At 37.9% G+C, this 18421-nt stretch overlaps 1 protein-coding gene across 1 annotated transcript in view; it reads left to right on the top strand.

Moving 5' to 3' along the window:
* Nucleotides 1-470: 470 nt before the first annotated feature.
* Ice1 (interactor of little elongation complex ELL subunit 1) overlaps nt 471-18421 on the top strand; it is a 55226-nt gene continuing 37275 nt past the window's right edge. The window contains exons 1-6 of the mRNA XM_076857492.1: nt 471-763; nt 11739-11797; nt 12344-12378; nt 15100-15118; nt 15920-16031; nt 17879-17955. Coding sequence (XP_076713607.1) covers nt 680-763; nt 11739-11797; nt 12344-12378; nt 15100-15118; nt 15920-16031; nt 17879-17955 — 386 coding nt within the window. The 5' untranslated portion in view covers nt 471-679. The remainder of the gene's footprint in view (nt 764-11738; nt 11798-12343; nt 12379-15099; nt 15119-15919; nt 16032-17878; nt 17956-18421) is intronic.

The raw sequence follows: 18421 nt of genomic DNA, 5'->3' as shown, positions 1-18421 counted from the left end.
GCACCGGGTATGGCCACAGGACGCGCGGAGCCTCCGCCGGGGGTACACTGACGTCCTCACTCCGGCTCCCTGGGCTGAGGGACTGCATGGAGCTCCAGGTTACAAATCGCGCACTTTCTCCTCCTGGACACAGGTCCTTCCCCGACAGCGGGCGACCGGAGTTACGTCATCGGCGGGTCACCTCCTCCGTGGACGCAGACTTTAGGTGTCGATGGGAAGCCTGTCACGAGACATGCTGACAATAAGGGTTTGACGTTTAACAGTGGAAGGAGTGCGTCTCTTAGGCCTCCTCTGTCCTTGGCTTTGGCATTGTGGACATCTTCGGCGCCGCATTGCGCGGGTCCGCCCCCGATCTTACTCAGGCAGCATGTCGGACAGCCCCGCGCCGCGGAGGGGGCGGGGCGGGCCGGGGCGGGCCAGGGCGGGGCGGGGTCCTGGCTGGGCCGCGTCGCGCTCAGGGGCCGCGCCGGGTAGCGTTTCTCTCCAGTGCCTGAGGCGGCTCTGGTTCGGAGAGCCCTTAGGCAGCTCTACGGGAACCTCTGTGCACGGATGGACCCGCCCGGACCCGGCGGGAAGCGGCCTGGCAGGCGGCGGCCCGAGCGGCATCAGCAGAGGCAGGACAGGGCCGAGGCCGCGGGTCCCTGAGGCGTGCGTGCCCACCGGGCCCGGCGGCAGCACCATGATGCCGGGCGAGACCCACTCGGCGGCGCCCGGGACGGCGGCGGACCTCTCGCGGTGTCAGGGCTGTGCCTCCTTGCAGCAGGTGCGTCGCCTCTCCGGGGCGGAGGGCGCGGGCTGCGTGTCAGGGGCTCTCCGGCTCCGCGGCGGGAGCTGCCCCGAGGCCCTCCTCCCGCTCCCCTTCTCGAATGTTTTGGGTACCTTTTGCTTTGCTTTGTTCACACCTGCAACTCAGGACTCACTGACTGGGCTGCGTGGGTGGAGGGGGCGGAGTGCGGGTGTGGAGGGCCTGCCCAGCCTCAGGGCTCCCCAGGGCGGGCTTTGGTGGGTGAGTGACAGGTGAAATGCGGAGGGAATTTACGTCTCGGAGAAGACCTTTGTTCTGACCCCTTCCAAGATTTTGTTGCTTGGAAGCAGATCTTTGGTGACATGGGCTTGTCTGGATATTAGACAACGTTTTGAGAGACATATATTTCAGCCCATACGTGGTTTGTCATACCTAGTTTAGTTGTCGAAGTTAATCATGTTATCAATTAAGTCAATAACGTGTTAGTTTTCATTGTAGTTAATTAAAGGCACGAAGTTTCTAACAGCGGCCATGGACTGTTTCTATGTTGAGTTGCAAAAATCTGGCTTCTGGTCATGGAAGTAACAGAAATATCCTCAAGTAATTTCCAGCGTCCTTCCTAACTGCTGTCAGAGTCTCATTTAAAAGACGTGCTGAACCACTGAGGGATGGGGGCAGGGCAAGTAAAAGTTAGGTTAGAAATTAGATACATTGGTTATTAACAAAATTAAAAAGGGGAGTGAATAACTGAGCCAGAAGGGGGGCAGAGACTTTAGGGAGCCTTAGAATGTTGTATTTGAGCAAAGAGGTGAGAAAATGAGGTTTGTTGATACCTAGATAGAAAAGCATCTGAGTGGAAGCCTTAGGTGGGAGTCCTGGAGCACGAGCTTGCCTGGTATGCTTGGGAAGAGCAAGAAGGCCAGTGAGGCTGGAATTGTCTGAATGTCAGAGGCTGATGGGGTCAGAAAGGGAGGAAGGGAAGGGCCCGATTGTGTGGGTCAGAAAGAGCATTGTAAGGGCTTGGGCTTCTCTGAATAAGGTAGTGAGTTACTGGAGGTATTTGCACAGGAGGATAATTGATGTGAGCTATGCTTTTCCGTCATGGATCTGATCTTCCAGCTCCTGTTCATCCCCAGTAGCCCCTATCTTTAAAGTAGCAGCTGTGTTCTTCAGGATGCTTAGGCCAGAAGCTGGATTTCCTTTTTGGTGCCCCTCTTTCCCCTCTCAGCCTGACTCTAGTCCATCAGCTGGTGCTCCTGGGTCATCATCCATCCACTTTTCACCATCTTCATTGCTTCCCCATGATGGTCACCACTCTCATCTGTGACCTGGAGTTTATTGATTAGTCTCTTAAGGAGTCTCCTTCCTTCCTTCCATCCACTGTTGGTTCTCAAAACAGCAATTGGAGAGTCCTGGTAGGTATCTAGGTCTAGGCAGGTGTAAACTTTTTCTCTAAGGGGGAAAATCATAAATTATTATGCTGTGACTAGTTCACAATTGCTCAACTCTGCCTAGAGGTGCAGAAGCAGCCATAGACATTGAACTGTGTTGCATTGAAACTTTAAAAAACAAAGGGAAAGCCTTAGTTGGCAGACCTCTTTAGATCAGGACACTCTACTACATTTGGGTTTTCTGTTGCCTGGAATTGGAATACCTTTTTAGGGAAAAAGAGTGATCAGTTGTGAATGATGTCTCTGGAATTAGTCTTTAATTTTGTAAAGTGGGGCTGGAAAATGAGTTTCCTGGCAGATCATAGAGAAACTTGAGTGACGACCACCTTGAAGTTTTGTCTGATTTCTGTCAGCATTATGGAGTGGAGGAGGTTTTTCCCTGGTTATCACACCAAAGCAGGGCTTGTAATAGAAATACAGAGAGTGATGTGCAGAATGAATGGGAGGGGTGCAGTAAGTAAGGTAAGGTATTTTACTAATGCATAGTGGTAATAATAAAAGCCTGAGTTAATTGAGGGGTTCTAGGAATAAGAGAAGAAAAAGGTTCTGAATATGAGAAAGTAGGATGAAAATACCTCTTACATCAGAAGAATGGAAGGTTCAGAAATTAAAATCTTAAGTGACATGAGAACTGTAGTAGAGGAAACCAAGATGGAAGGGATATTGGAAATGTGGGAATGAAGTTTTCAAATAACATCAGGATGGTGATTTTTAGCTATTGTCAGATTTGTTGTTTGTAGAGCAGAGGTACCCTAATACACTAACAAGGAAATAGAGAGCATGCTAGTTGGGCACTGAGTTCATTGTAAACAATTTGTAGGTGGAGTGGAGATGGGAGAATGGGGGAGTATGTTTTGTCACTTAAAAAAACAAAAACAACAACAATAACAACAAAACAAAACAAAAACAAAGCCCCTGGAGTCAGTGGAGAGGAAAAACAAACAAACAAACAAAAAACACCAGCTGGCTGCTAAATAGCCTTTGATGAGGTGAGCACAGAATGATGAGAAAGGAGAAACAGATAAAGAGAATTAAATAGTGTTATAGAGGGAATTGAGATGGAAAAGAATGAGAACTGAGAAGAAGGAATTGTATTTGGTTGATTGGTAGGTGGATAATCAGCTTTTAGGAGACATTTCTTATTTGTTGTATGTTACAGCAAGTACTTGGATTAAACTTTTGCATGAAAAACTAAAGATGCAGAGAGACTATATCCTGCTCTGTAAGTGTTTTAATACATTGAAACTTCTTTATCTTGCAGACAGTTTACAAGCAAAATACAGGATACTTCTATAGGAGGAACCGTGTCAGTGCTGTGGCTGTGTTCTGACCCATAACATTAAGTTAACAAGTCTCTTCTGAGTTGAGCAGTTGTTTGCTGCACAAAAAAATCTTTCTTTCATGTCTTAATCCATCCTTTTCTTATTTTCTTTAGAAGTTCAACAGATACAGTTACTGCTTTTGCTCAGGTCATTGCTTGATTCAGAAGTGTATAGCTTGACTGCATTTTATACATCCCTTTTTTTTCTTCAGTCTCATAAATCACCTCATCTCTGTTTTCTCACCTCATTGATTGTAATGGTTTGTCACTGATCTGGAGCCCAATGTCCATGTGGGTTGCAGTCATAAAAACCAATACAGTGATATGTAAATTAAGCAAGTCTGTTTTTCTTTTTCTGGTGGTACTAGAGATTGAACTCAGGGGCTCACTACTACTGACCTACACCCTAACTTTTTTTTTTTTTTTTTTAAGTTTTGAGACAGGGTTTTGCTACATTGCTGTGGTTGACCTGGAACTTGCTATCCTTCTGCTTCAGCCTCTTAAATTGCTGGGATTACAGATGTGCTCCACTGCCTAGCTAAATTACACAAGTCTTAAGTTAGGTGATTTTAAGTCAGGCTGCTCAACTGGCATAAGTCACTTTATTTTGGTGGAGGAGAGGCCCTTTTTGCCCTACTTCACTGCAAAACAAAGCAATTGGATTTTCTTGGGAATCCAGATGAGAGTTTGAATATGTTCAGCTCATTGAACTAGATGAAATTTAGTGAGCTAGGTGTTTGTTTACGGGACAGAACTGATCTTATATATAAACTTGTTGCTGGACTCCCATTGATAATTTCCAGAAGTTTGAACTTCATTATTTGGAACTTGAAACATATTTTCCCCAGATATATTGATTTACAATTCATTCTATGGCAAGGAATACTTATGAAATTATAATTCATTTATTTATCCACTATTGATGTCTTTACCCCTGGCATATGTAATGAAATGCAATCATGAGTAGAACAAATATGAGGCTTTACTCTATTTGAGGTTATAGTTGAGACCAAAGCAACCTCACTTATAAGTATGGTGTAAGTTTTGGTGGGAACACAGAAGAGGGCCAGCTCTTTGGCTTATGTGAATTCTGAATGCCTCATTAGAGGAAGTGAATTCAAATTGAGGTCTGGAAGATGATTTGTAGTTGACCAAGAAGGAAAAGATGGAGGGAGAATCTTGTGGCAGAAGGAACAAGTTGTGCAAAAACTTGTTCAATCAAAAGCTTGAAGGGGAGAAAGTAGTACGTGATAGATGAGCATGGAGCCAAGGGTGACTGGCATATTTCCTCAAAAGATGAATACTTCAGCATACAGCCTCTGCCCCTTGACATTAGCATCAGTGCAGCAGTCCCATCCCATCCATTGGCCCATTCAGATTTTGATTACTGGTTCACGAGTAGTTTTTTCCTTTCTGGTTGATACTCCTGTCAGGAATGCTATATTTCATTGTCATGGCTCTTTACCATCCTTCGTTTAGTCTTTGTCTTTCATGCTTGTCATAGTTAAATAGTAGAGCCTTGCATTACTCAAGGGACATTGGCAAGGCCTGAGACCATGCCCAGTTTCAATGATTTGCTAGCAGAACTCATAGGAGTCCTTATATAGTTAGACTCATGAATATGGATTATTGTAGGGAAAGGAGACAGAGCAGAATTAGTAAAAGGAAAAGGTATGGAGTGGGGGGTGAAGTATGGGGAGTTGTCCCTTGACTCTCCCAGCAGAGTCAAGGGACAACATGTATAAAAGTATTTAACAGGGAGGCTTGTTAGAAACTCGGTGGCCAAGATTTTTGTTGGGGACTGATCATGTAGGCACATTCTAAATTCCAGACTCCCAGAAGGAATGCAAGTGTTTAACATAAATCACATTGCACAGTTTAGGCACAGTGAACCATGGTGATTAGTTTGGTGAATAGTGGGAGGGAACTCAGAAATCCAAGCTTCCAAATGTTAGTCAGGACGCACCTTGTGTGCAGGCCTTTCTAAATGAGAGGTCTCTCAAGCCTATGTGTTAATTCAGCTGCATACCGACTTTGAGACCAGGGGGCTACTGTGGCCCACTTCTGGATGTGGGGGGAGCTGCAAGCATGTCTTCAGCCTAAAATGTCATTAATGCTGAGGCAGAAACGCCACTGTCCTCACTGTATTGTTGTCCCTTGGTTCATGTAGGGGTTGATTCCTAGACCCCTCTGAATACCAGAATCCTATGCTCACATCCCTTACATAAAAGCACAGTATTTGTATTTCACATGCACACATCCTCTTGTATTGTTTGAATCACCTCTAGATTATTTATGATGCCTAATATAATGTAAATCATTGTTGTACTGTATTATTTAGGGAATAATGGTAAGGAGAAAGTCTACACATGTTCAGTACAGATGCATTTTTCCCCCCCAGATATTTTTTGTGGTTGGTTGAATGCATGGATCAGAACTCATGGATATAGAGGGCTAACTATGTTTACACATTTTTCAAGCATATTTACACACTTTTCAAGCAACCTTCCTATCCCATTTTCATTTACATATTTACTCATTATCTACATATGTTAATTTTTGCCTAGTGTCACTGTTTTTCCAGCATTATTGGCCATCTCTTCTGTGTACTTGCTCAGCTTCTGCTGACTTGCTCCTCTCCAGGGCTGTCCTGCCAACCCCTCCTCACCCTGTGTTCAGCCACTGCATCGCTTTCACTTTCCCAAGGCAAGAAGGGATTACTGCAGCAGTACCCACAGTGACATATAGGAGGGTATTGCGTTGCTTGAGATTAAAACAGTCTGCTAAAGAAAAGGAGCAAATACAGAATTTTTTTTTTTTTTTTTGAGAAAGAGAATGAAATGCTCTGGAAATTGTTTTTAGTAAGTTTTATAACTTGAGGAAACCACCCAGAAGGCAAAGAAAAGCAAAACATTAACTAGTTATCAGAAAAAGAAGACAATTAGGAATAATTCTGAACTTTCCTGTAGACAACATAATATGTGTTGAGCATTGCAAAACTCGGAATCTGAAATCTAGGGTTTTGGAACATTTCATATTTTGGAGTTTTGCATTAGGAATGCTCACCCTGTAAAGTCTATGCAAATATTCTAAAATCAGAAAAACTTGAAATCTGAAACACTTCTGATCTCAAGCATTTTGGGTAAGGCATCCTCAAAGTTTAGGAGCTTCAGAAGAGGAGGAGTGCTGACAGAAAAACAGTAATCAGACCCAGCACCTTCCTGTTTCCTAGAAGAGAGGAGTATTTGGACCTTCATCTCCTTCCATAGAATGTGGGCAATAGTGGGTTCCAGCTGCATGGATGAGTGAGGAGGGAACCTGCATGCCCTCTACCCAGGATTAACCTGCTACATTCCCAGGGGTCTAAGACTCATTGATTTGAAACATTTGTTTTAGCCAACATAAATGACATTTGAATCTGATTAGAAGAGGGGAGGAAAAAGAGGTGCCTTATGAGGATATTGAATTATTGACTGAGTTCAAACAGACATGCAACCAGGTCTTAGGAAATAATGTTAGAGATTAGAATGCTGGAGAATAGTAACAAGAAGTCCTTCCCCCGACATAAGAGTGCTGTTTTGTGGTGTTTTTATTTTTATGAGAGTTATACATGACTGTAGTTTAGAAAGACAACTAGATGCACAGGATTCCTTAAGATAGCCTGTAGCCCCAGCTCCACGCATCCCTCCTTTCCAGGAGACACTATTCTCAATTGCTTGAACTATGTATGTTTTATGATGAACTTTCTTAGTAGTATGGTTGTATTGCTACTTCTTGGTTTTCTTTCTTTCTTTCTCTCTCCCCCCCCCCCCTCTCTCTTTCTATTTTAGGCATATCTGTTGAATTTCTGACTTTGGAAGGTGAGGGTGGAGCTTTTTCACTACTCTACCCTCTGCCATGCCTGCACATATACCGCTCCCCATTCTCTCAGCATACTTAGATTTCAGATCAGTATTTGGTTGTGACATTTTTATGACTGCACATTAATGCAGAGGGAAGCTCTGCTGGTGTACATTATTACTTTTTCTGCATGGTTTCTTGTTTTCTCTAATAATTACATTCTTAGTTCAACTTTTTATCTTGAAAATATTAATGCATGCTTATTTTGTGCCAGGGACTAGATTGAATATTTTTTATGGCCCATCCTTTTCAATCCTGATAGCATGCCAACCATTTAACTTCTGCATTTCAGTTTCTCCGTCTGCAAAATTGGAGTTAGTACTGAGTCAGGGAGAGGTTAAATAAATTTGTCTAAGGTCACTCAGCCAGAAAGTGGTTGTGAAAGAGGAATTTGAATCCATGTGTGTGTGATTCTAGGGCCAGACCTTTCTTTGATGTTTCTAACCTAGGACTGACATTACTGAATGGCATCTGGAAGCAAGGTGGCGAAGATGAGATAGAATAGTGAAGAATTCAAAAGAGAATGTTGGGGGGGGGGCAGAGTCACTTCTGTTCAAAAAAATAATAATTTATATACATCATTCAAAATAACTACATGCACATGCAGTTCTGTGCTAGTTTTGTGTGAATACCGTTTAATGCTTTTGTGTCCACTGGCATTTTCTTCCCAAGGAGAAACTTCTTTCCTGCTCTAATCTGGGGCACAGCCGCCTTCCCAGGGCTTCTCTTCATCTCCATCTCTTGCATGAGCTAGCCTTTCCCTTGGCTTCTTCCATTCTTTTGGTGGAGCATGTTCACATCTTTCAGTACCTCCCTGAAGCAAATTTGTGGAGACTATTCAAATTCCCAATATTTATTGTACAGCATTTTAAATTTTCCTTCAAAAATGTGGGCTCACTTTCTAGACCTCTGGTTCCAGTGTTGCTGTGAAGGCTGAAGCCCTTCCAATTCTAGATTCCTGGTATGGGACTTGCTTCACTTTGGGATTCTTAGAGGCTCATTGCCTTGTCTCTAATGTCTTGACATTCGGTGTTGACATTTCATGGTTTGGATCTTATTTGAATCCATATGCCTAACCTTTTCAATTTGGAGACACCTGGCTTTGGTTTTTCTCTTTTTTTCATTTTCTGTCTGTAACTCTTATTGTTGGGCCTATGGGACCACCTTTATGACACTGGTTAATTATTTTTCTTTTTCTTTCTTCTTTCTCTTGTCTTTGTTTTTGCTTTATATTCTGGGACCTTTTCAATTTTATGGTCAAAGCTTTTTGAGTCTTTAATTTTTGCTTTCCTGGTTTTAATTCAGTGATGACAGTGTTGTCAAAATACAAATTATCATAAGATTTACTCTTTAATGTTAGCAGTGAATGGTTTTAAGTATATTTACAGAATTGTGCAGTCATCACCACTAATTGTAGAATGTTTTCATCTCTCTCTAAAAGAAATCCTACTAACTGGTGTCCCTTGCCTCCTTCCTTCCTTCAGCTCCTGGCAGCCACCAGTATACTTTCTGTCTCTGTGTATTTGTCTGTAATGGACAATCATTATAAATGGAATCTTAGAATAAGTGGCCTTTTGTGACTTTCTTTTTTTCACTTAGCATAATGTTTTAAAGAATAATCCCAGTTTTTCATTGTCAAACAGGATTTATTATATGACTATGTATAACGTTTGTTTATCCATTCATCTCTTGATGGACATTAAGTTTATGTTCACATTTTGACTAGTGTGAATGATGCTGGTATAAATGTTAGTGTATAAGTTTGATATGGACTATGTTTTCAGTTCCTTTGGGTGTGTATCTGGGAGAAGGATTGCTAGATCCTGTGGTAATTGTTTAATGTGGAGTACTGCCAAAGGGTTTCCCACAGCAGCTAAACTATTTTACATTCCCATCAGCAATGTTTGAAAGTTCCAGTTTCTCCACATCTTTACCAACACTGTTATCCTTTTTTAAATTTTAGCCATATTTTGGGTTTTCATGTTTGAATTTAAGAGCTCCTCCCCAGTTTCTAAGAGTTCTCAATGTTCTTTAAAAGTAGCTTATAATTTCATGAATATCAGGTTGTATTAATAAATAACTATAAAGTTTTCTGTCTAGTTTTTGTTTACTTCAAGCTGCTTTTTCTTGTTTTGGTCTTCCTCTTTCATATAGAAGCCTTTTGATTTGTCTTCAGAAGTCCTCAATTATTCATGAATGGTTCCTAATAGACTGGCTGTAAATTGAGTATGTGAGGCTTTTGGACCTGCACAGTTTTGCAAGATAGTGGCCTGGCCATTTGTTGAAGGAAGAATAGCTAGTGTTAATACCTGCAGATCTTTTCTGAAGGAAAGTGCCCCCTTCTACCTGGAGGACAGAGGACTGTTTGCCTCTGTTCTAGAGCTTACTAGTGATAAACTGGTGGCCAATCTCAGATCAGTGTGCTTAGGTTTACTTAATCCCTCTGCTTTTGGTATGGTACCTCTGCCCCAAGTGTTAATGGTGTCCCAGAGACCTCCTCTTAAAAGCAAGCTTGATGCTGGATTGTGGAGGAGTTGTTTCCTGAGGCTTGTTGGAGAGTTGGTGATTGGGATTCAATGCTTCACAAAAAGCTCTGATTAAGAGCCCACTTGAATCCAGTGTACTTTGATGGTAACCTGATTGGATCTGCCAAGACCTTATTTCCAGATTAGGTCATTCTGAGGTGGGCAGGACTTCAGTATGTCTTTTGGGAGTGGGGCATTCAATAGCTAACAGATGGTGACTAACAGTTCTCCACTTAGCAAAATTTTTCATGCATGAGAAGTATTCATCTCCTTGTCACACTTTTTGAATAAGGAAGAGGTATCTAAATAATTTATGAGTTATGTATAATACTATTAGGAATATGAGACATAGTGTAAAAAAGTATAGACATATCACTCTTGAACATGTTTGACAAAAACAACCTAACTAGTACAATGGCACATTGAATCTATCAAGATAGTTGGAGTCAGTATAGTATTCTGTTGCTTTTATCCTGGGAAATGCAAGACTACTTCAATGTTAGAAACTATTGTAATTAATCCACTGCAATTAATAAGTGAAAGGAGAAAAATGTACACATTTAAACTAAATAGATACCTATATATTTATTTGCTAAAGTTTAATACTCAGACATGGTAAAATCTTTTAGCAAACTATCTGTGAAGTTTTCATGACGTTGTCAAAGTAAAAAACCTGGATTATAACAAACTTAATTCTAATTTAAGACAAGGATGTATACATAGTATTCTTCCCTACTTCTCACTATTTGGCCTTGTGCTGAGGCTTTAGTGTGTTCAGGAAGATGAGGGCAAGCAAATGAGGCATAAGCATGAGTTAAAGGAGGGATAAGACCATTGTTGTAGATGTTGTAACTATTTGTATAAAACATACAAGAAAATTTTCATTACTGCCACAAAAATCACAATTGTCACTCAGGTAGAGAGCTGGTAAGGCTGCTGGAAACAGAAATAATGGGTGGGGATGGCTCACCTCTGGAGGGTGGCCTGCTGTTAAACATTGCTAGAGTCTGTCTTAGCAATGCACTGTTTGGACTTCATCCTAAAAAAAAGTAGAAGAGTCTCATAAAGAAATGCACAAGGAAATCTACTGCATGCTATTAGGAAAGATTTGAAAGTACTAAATGTCCTTTATAGAGACTTGGTAAATTGAGGGCATCCAAGTGTGCTTACATGTGCTGCAACCACTTGGAAAGCTAAGAAAATACTATGGGATTATTTCTTGTGTGGAATATGGAAAAGCTAACATGATTGTGTTCTAGAATAAGTTGTTATCCAGGTGTTTATTTGAACAGGGTAACGTTTTTTAAGTTTGTAGCAGTAGAGCCATATTTGTTACTGGTCTGTAAGTTCTAATGTGGATCCTTATGAAATAAGTTTTCACTTACTCTTGGATCCATTGTAATATTCCAACATGTCTCTCCCATGTTACTTTTTGTAATTTTTTACTTTTTTGAAAATTGTACATCTTTTTGGGTAGTCTTAAATCCTTTCATAAACCATGTAGGGTGAAGAATGATGATCAGTTAATATTTATTGAACTGTGATGCTGTGCACACTGTTAAAGCTTCTTTACAACTACTTTTTTTGTTAAAGGAGTGTTAGTGTTTTGATAAAGATGTTTGAGGGACAGCATGGGCTGGAAATGTGTGTTTACATAATATAAATATTAGGCTCGCATTTATATGTTTACGTAATATTAAACCAAACATTTGTATTTTCTCATAAATATCATAGAAGTTTAAAGTAGTTGAGTGTGATAGAAACCTAAGTAGCTAACTGTAGCTTTTTTCTTTCAGAACTTAAATGAATATGTTGACGCATTGATTACCTTGAAACAAAAAATTATTAATACAGAGTAAGTATATTTGCATACATTTGGCAGAATTTTGTAAGCCTGACAAACTGAAGTACATGGAGGTTTTGGGCCCTGAGGGTTAGGCTATGAGGTACTCATTCTGGTAACATTTCTGTGAGTTCTCTCAGCAACTTGAACCTTTATTTAGTGGCTCACAGGTCTTTTAAACAAGGCTCCTGGGTAAGTAGGAAGTTACTTTTGCTGGATTGGAATTTTTTAAAAGCTGTTTTGTGTTTTCAAAATCATTTTAGCTTTATGCTGAATGTAAAATTTTCTCACGGTATTTTATAGCCATGATTTCAGATTTACTTTTTTAATGCTATAATAGTCTTATGAAATTTAGGCCACAATACTACTTTGATCAAAGTGATTTTTAATTAAAAGCTCATATTAGTGCTGTGCTTTTGAGATATTTAAGGTAACACATTGGCATACATTGTGTTTGGAAACCCAGAGGAGAGGCTGCTTTGTATGATTTGCAACATGATTTTAACATAGTGTATTTTTTAAATAAAAAGAATAACCTAATTCTTTTCTTTGTTACAGTAATTTGCTAACAGAATACCAGAAGAAATGTGATGATATCCTTTTACTGTTTATTTCTTTTGAAAGTTTAGATTTATTTATATATAATAGAGATGTGAAGACTGATCTTTTTAATAGTTATCTTTTGGAAGGCAGAGTTTATAGGCCTAAATAAAAAGTGTTTCTGATGGGCATAATTGACAGCTAGTCCTTTTAATTTTAATGCATACTTAAAGTTCTAAGACAAGGAGATTTAGCAGTCTGTTTTGTTTCTATTACTCTGATTTTTTTAAGGTATTATAAGCTTCATAATACCATTTTTACTGAGGATGTAGCATCTTAGGACATGTTGACACTTAGGAATTACTTTCTGAATATTCCTTTTGAATCTGTAAAAAGTATACTCGCGAACATTCAAAATGTTGGGAAAAACTTGTTTAATTATTTTGTGATTAATAGAGAATTAGTGTGTATATCAAAAACCATATAGAAATAATATGATTTTTATATTCATAAGGAAATTCTTGGGCTTAGAGTCAGTTTGTTCAATAAATATTTACAAAACACCTGTAATTTAGTTAGCTCTGGTTAAATATTTTCTTAGCAGACAGAGAAAGGTCTGTATTACTGATCTTTCCACATTTTTGGTGATAACACTTGCCTTGATTTAAGTCTCTCCCATAAAAATACAGAATTTCTCCCATGAAAACAAACATATATGTGCCCATAGAGATCATGATACTTCAACTTTATTTTCCAGGTTGGGACAGATTTCTGCTGTCACAACAATTGAATCTCAAGTTATTTTGACAGCAACTTGAAGCCTACTTCAGTATTATTTTTGGCATACTGAATGTAATTGTGACCTCCAATTATTTATTTGTATTCATATCATGATATGATATGAATCTAATTTGTATAATTAGAGCAAGGTGTTAGTATTTAGATTTAGTTTTAGTGTTTGAATTTTTACATTAAAAATTGGAAGTCACTGAAAAATTTCTCATGCTTCATTTTGTGAAACTATTAATTTGTTTAATTACAAATGCATAAAAATCATAAGAGTAATATGTTTGATTTTTAAGTGTGGTACAGAAACAATTATCATAACTACTTCTAGATTGCTAAATAGAAAAAATAGATGAGCAGCTTCATATGTGTGTATGTTTTTCATTGCTGTGACCAAAATACTTGACAAGAGCAACTTAGAGGAGGATAAGTTTAATTTGGGCTCATGGCTTCAAAATTTTCAGCCCATGGTCAGCGAACTTCATTGCTTTGGGCTGGAGGTGAGAAGAACAATATGACCTAGGAGTGTGGTGGAGGGAAGTTGCTCAGCTTGCCAGCCTGGAAACTCAGAGGGGAAGTGGGGAAGAAGGGGTTAATGTATCTGTCCACTGGTGAGGTTACGGCTCCCATAAAGAAATCATTTCACTTCTAAATATTGCTACCTCATCTAATACAGGATATAATAATATAGGGACACTCTATATGCAGACCATAATAGTATCCATTGTATCACTTTTGGAGAAATGCTATAAACTTTTTGAGGTTATGGGTAATCTGGAAATTACTGACTTACCTAAAATTTGTCTACAAAAGTGTTTAAATAAGAATTATCAGCCTGGTTCTTTATAGATAGGTAAGACTTTCAGAAGTTTGTTGTGTGATGTGATATTCGACTTCAGCCTGAGCTTCAGATACTGATTTTTTAAAAAAATACACTTGGAATTTGCCACAAATATATATTTGTTATACCTTAAAAATGCAGTAGTTTGCTTTACAACTTAAAAACCCAATCACACATTTATTATGGCTTTTTTTATAATTTGCTTCCTTTTGCTACTCCATAGCAACAGATTTTCTTTTTTTTCCCCTCAAGATTAGAAAGTTATATTTTTCAGTAAGTGGGCTCTGATAAAATCAGCATTATTCAGTGCGTTATTTTTTTGTTTAATTCTGACCATTTTATTGTCTATCATTGCTTCTTTCCAAAGGACAGGAAATACATTGTTTTCATGACTTTTTAAAAAAAATTTTTTCAAAGACTGCTATAATTTAGGAAGAGTAAAGTGTACTTCTCAGCCTTGAGAACCTTAAGATGCAGGAGCTGCAGATGTGTTTTTACAAATATACACATGCTATGCTGGGCTGTGAGTAAACATGGGAGTTGCTAGGAAGTGAAACTTCAAGGAATTATTCTTCACTGTCTAAGCATATTTACTGGCAAATGAAATTGAGGTTATCAAATTGTCCGAATTGTAAAAATGAAGACCCATGTAGATTTTATAATCTCTCTGTAGCTTTTGTGGATTTTATGTTCTCTTTGTATTTCTTTTCTGATTACTCATTAAGGGTAGTTATGTGATTTTTGTGAATTATATAACTCTTGTCTGTTGCCATTATTCTCTGAGTTATTCAAGAAATGAAGGGCAGGTTATTGGGAATTCAGATATATATGGAATATCAAAGTATTTTCTATTTACTGGTTAATGCTTGGTCTTTATTCTTGTAATTTAACTCTAACCAATCAAGTCTTCACAGGGCTGGTTTTTTTTTAGAGAAATAGGTATTTTGGTAAATAGGAATAATTCAGTAAAAAGACATTACTGTGTTACAAGTAGAAACTTAGATGTTATTTTCTGGGGTTTATGATCTTTCTTGTATGTTCATTGATTATAGATTATTAAAGATAACTGTAAAATGAGTTTTATTGCAAAAGTATCATCTGATACTCACCTGATAAAATTCTCAGAGTTTTCTTTAATAAGTTTTACAGCTGCAGTTTGCAAGAAGGTAAGCCAACCTCTTTTCATAGTTGGTGATACCACTTGTTTGAGTGTTTGATTTGGAATAGGTATTTGTAAGCCAGATTTTAAACAGAATCTAACAAAACATACCTAGGATTGGTCCTAGGTATAGTATGTTGCTTTATTGCTCATAATAAAAGATTTGCATTTTTCTGCCACATCATTTGAATGAATTTACTTAGGTCTTAAGTTGCAGCCTGGTGTTTCATCTTTTCATTGACTTTTGCTGACTACATTGCAACTGAGATGAAGCTTATTCTCAAATTACTGTTGTCCACATGAATTGCACTTTTTAACATGGTTGTTTATCTAGTGTTATTTTACACAATCTAATTACTTATCTAATTACTTTAGCAATATTTCATGTTCTGTTTACATTTGTCATTTAGAAGAAGGCTCAAGTGTGGTTTTAACCCAAATTCCAAAATAGCCTATCACTTAATTTGAATAAATAGGGATGCATTCAAGATTGGAAGTGCCATGTTTGCAGACAGTTCTTGAACACATTCTCTAGCAGAGAAAAGAGACTTCCAGGGAGGTCTACTTGTACTTGTTTCCCAAGTTGCTTTTTGATACACTTTTAACAAAAATAGACTGTTATTTCTAAGAAATTAAGCAATATGAAGATCATATTAGTGTAAGTAGGTATAAATGGTAGAAATGTATTTAAAAAGATTATTTTCTTTTTTTTGGTTCCAAGTTAGAAATCTCAGATCATCAGTATAGGTGTTCAGCAATTCACTGCAGATTCTCTTGTGTAATGACATTATTCATTGTTCGTTTTTAGAGAAAATAGTACTTTACATCACCAAGTGGAGCAGATGCTGCAGAAAATTTCTCCTCTGCAGAAGTGTCAGGAAGAACTAGGATCTTTAAAAGCAGAGCTAGAAGAGAAAAAGGTAACTACTATCATTTCCTCTAAAGGCCTATTGTCAGTACATTAATTCTGTCACTATAATTGGTAAAAGGGCACTTTTAATGTGTTATCAAAGCAAATAAAAGTTAATATATCACTGTCCTTAGAGAACACTGAACTGATTGATTAATGGCTTCACAGTGATTACTAGCTCTACAATACTGTGTTAGTTCCTTATGCTTTTTGAGGGGCTCCACTAGAGAAAACTGACAACTGAATGTTTTTATGGTTTTTTTTTTTTTAATGTGTCCTTCGCTAGTTCAATTTTTTCCCTAAATGTGAAATAATGTGCAAAAATTTACACTTAAAATTATTGTGTGTGACTGAGAAAGTGGGAGAGAATTTGATTTCATCCAGTAGTGCTGGACAGCCCAGAGTAGGACTCAGGGTCTCTGTTTTAGTATGAGTAAAGATGTCCTATAGAGAACTCGCTCTCATGGTTCATGAACTAATCAATGTACTAAGCAATGTGTATATATCCTTTTACCACTATTACCTGGGTAGCTTGGTTTTGTCCTGATTTTAGATTTCTGTTCTTATAATTATGTTTGGTTCTTTGTGGTTTCTCATTGTCTGTGAGCAGTGCATAAAGTGAGAGTCCTTCACTAATATTCACATGCTTTCATAGGTAAGTGTTGAGGTTAGAAGGTACTTCCTGTTTGAAACAGTCTGATACTTTTATGCAATGATTTGAAGTCTTGGAAAAAAAACACCTATTTTAGATATAAACCTCTGATAAGGTTATCCTTTCATGGAGTTTATTTTCCTTTTCAAAACCCAGTTTCCTGGAAAACTTTTTTTTTAAAATACCTTAAACTTAGGATAATTTTCTGTATAAATTTACCTTTTACAAGAACCTTAAAAAAGAGTTCATGGCTACTACAGATAAAATCATTGGAAATCCCGCAAGTCATATGGTTTACATGAGACAGATTGTTACCACCCTGGAGTATTCTCCCCTTTCCAACCCATGGCTCTTGTGGGAGAGTATTTGTGTCTTCTGGTCTTTCTTACATGGTGCTATTTCACTAGAGACATGTAGCTATCTGAGATCTTATGTACTTGAATGATACATATTTATTTACTGTTTTTTGTAAAAATTCTTCATTCAACTATGCAGTGAAAGTTGAACAGAAACAGTTGCAGTGTTCAATTATGTCTATCTGTGATTATAAAATCTATATCTGAGAGGGAACCTTGGAGTCAGACCTCAATAATAAAACTCTTAATTACTCTCTGTGACTTTAAAAAAATAAATTCCCCTTAAGCCCTCAGACTCATTTGAAAAAGGCCTCTTGAGCTGGCGAGATAGAGAAATATATATAAATATATATATGTATATAAATGTAACCCTCAATTACAGAGTCTTTCCCAGCCCATAGGGCTGTCAGGGTATGTATATTAGAGTTCACACATTTTTCCCAGTTATCATTAAGTATAGTAATTTGTATTTTTTCCACAGTAGTATTATAACTAATATTTACTGAGCTCTAAATTTCTTCAAAGTATATTGAATTTTATTGTTTGAGACAAGAATATTAGCTATTTGATATTTAAACCAGTTATTAAAGGATTTGGAATTGTCTTAAAATAAATTATTATTTTGTTTTGTAGCTTTTATATGAGTATATTACCAATTATATGTATTAAGAATCTGATTAAACTCATTAAAATATTCAATGAATTATATTTGGTTTCCTGCTGAATATATCTCTTCTTTTGGTTAATTTCATACTGTGAAAGGATGACAGTTTGACTTCTCAAGATCAAAACAAGTTAAGACCTATTGTCAGCTACTTTTATTTGGACAGTTTTTGTTTGTTTCTTTAGAGTTCTCTAAAGTTATATCAGGACACTCACCAGGAATATGCTCGTGTAAAAGAGGAATGCTTGAAAAGTGATGCACAGTGAGTAGTTTTAAAATTACTATAGAAATGGGGTTTTCATATTTGAAAGTAGATATTCCATAAATCAGTAGTATTTCTCTTTTCTCAGTCTTCGAATTTTTTGGCCATGATTAGCTATGTGGTCTTGAACTAGTTAGTCTCTCAACCTTGATTTCCACCTTTGTAAAATGGGAATTGTATCTACTTTGAGCAATTATAAGGAAGATTAGAAGGTCCTGTGTTAAAGTGCTGCAAAAAGAAGTACATCAAAGTTTTTTATTCTGTACACATGCATGTGTGTCCGTGTGTCTATTGACTTCTTTCCTTGTGCTGATACTTCAATGGGTTTCAAACAGAATAGACATCTTTATTACCATTAATGAAAAGTGCTGTTAAAAACACCCTTGTTGCAAGCCATGTTTGTACTTCTAAATACTGTAGTAGCTACGGTTCGAAAAATTAAAGGTCATTGGTACAATTAAAAAAA

Source organism: Callospermophilus lateralis, chromosome 5, assembly GCF_048772815.1.
Source record: "Callospermophilus lateralis isolate mCalLat2 chromosome 5, mCalLat2.hap1, whole genome shotgun sequence".
NCBI classification, from domain to species: domain Eukaryota; kingdom Metazoa; phylum Chordata; class Mammalia; order Rodentia; family Sciuridae; genus Callospermophilus; species Callospermophilus lateralis.
Note: the sequence above shows the minus strand (reverse complement) of the source record. Positions and strands in the feature narration are given on the sequence as shown.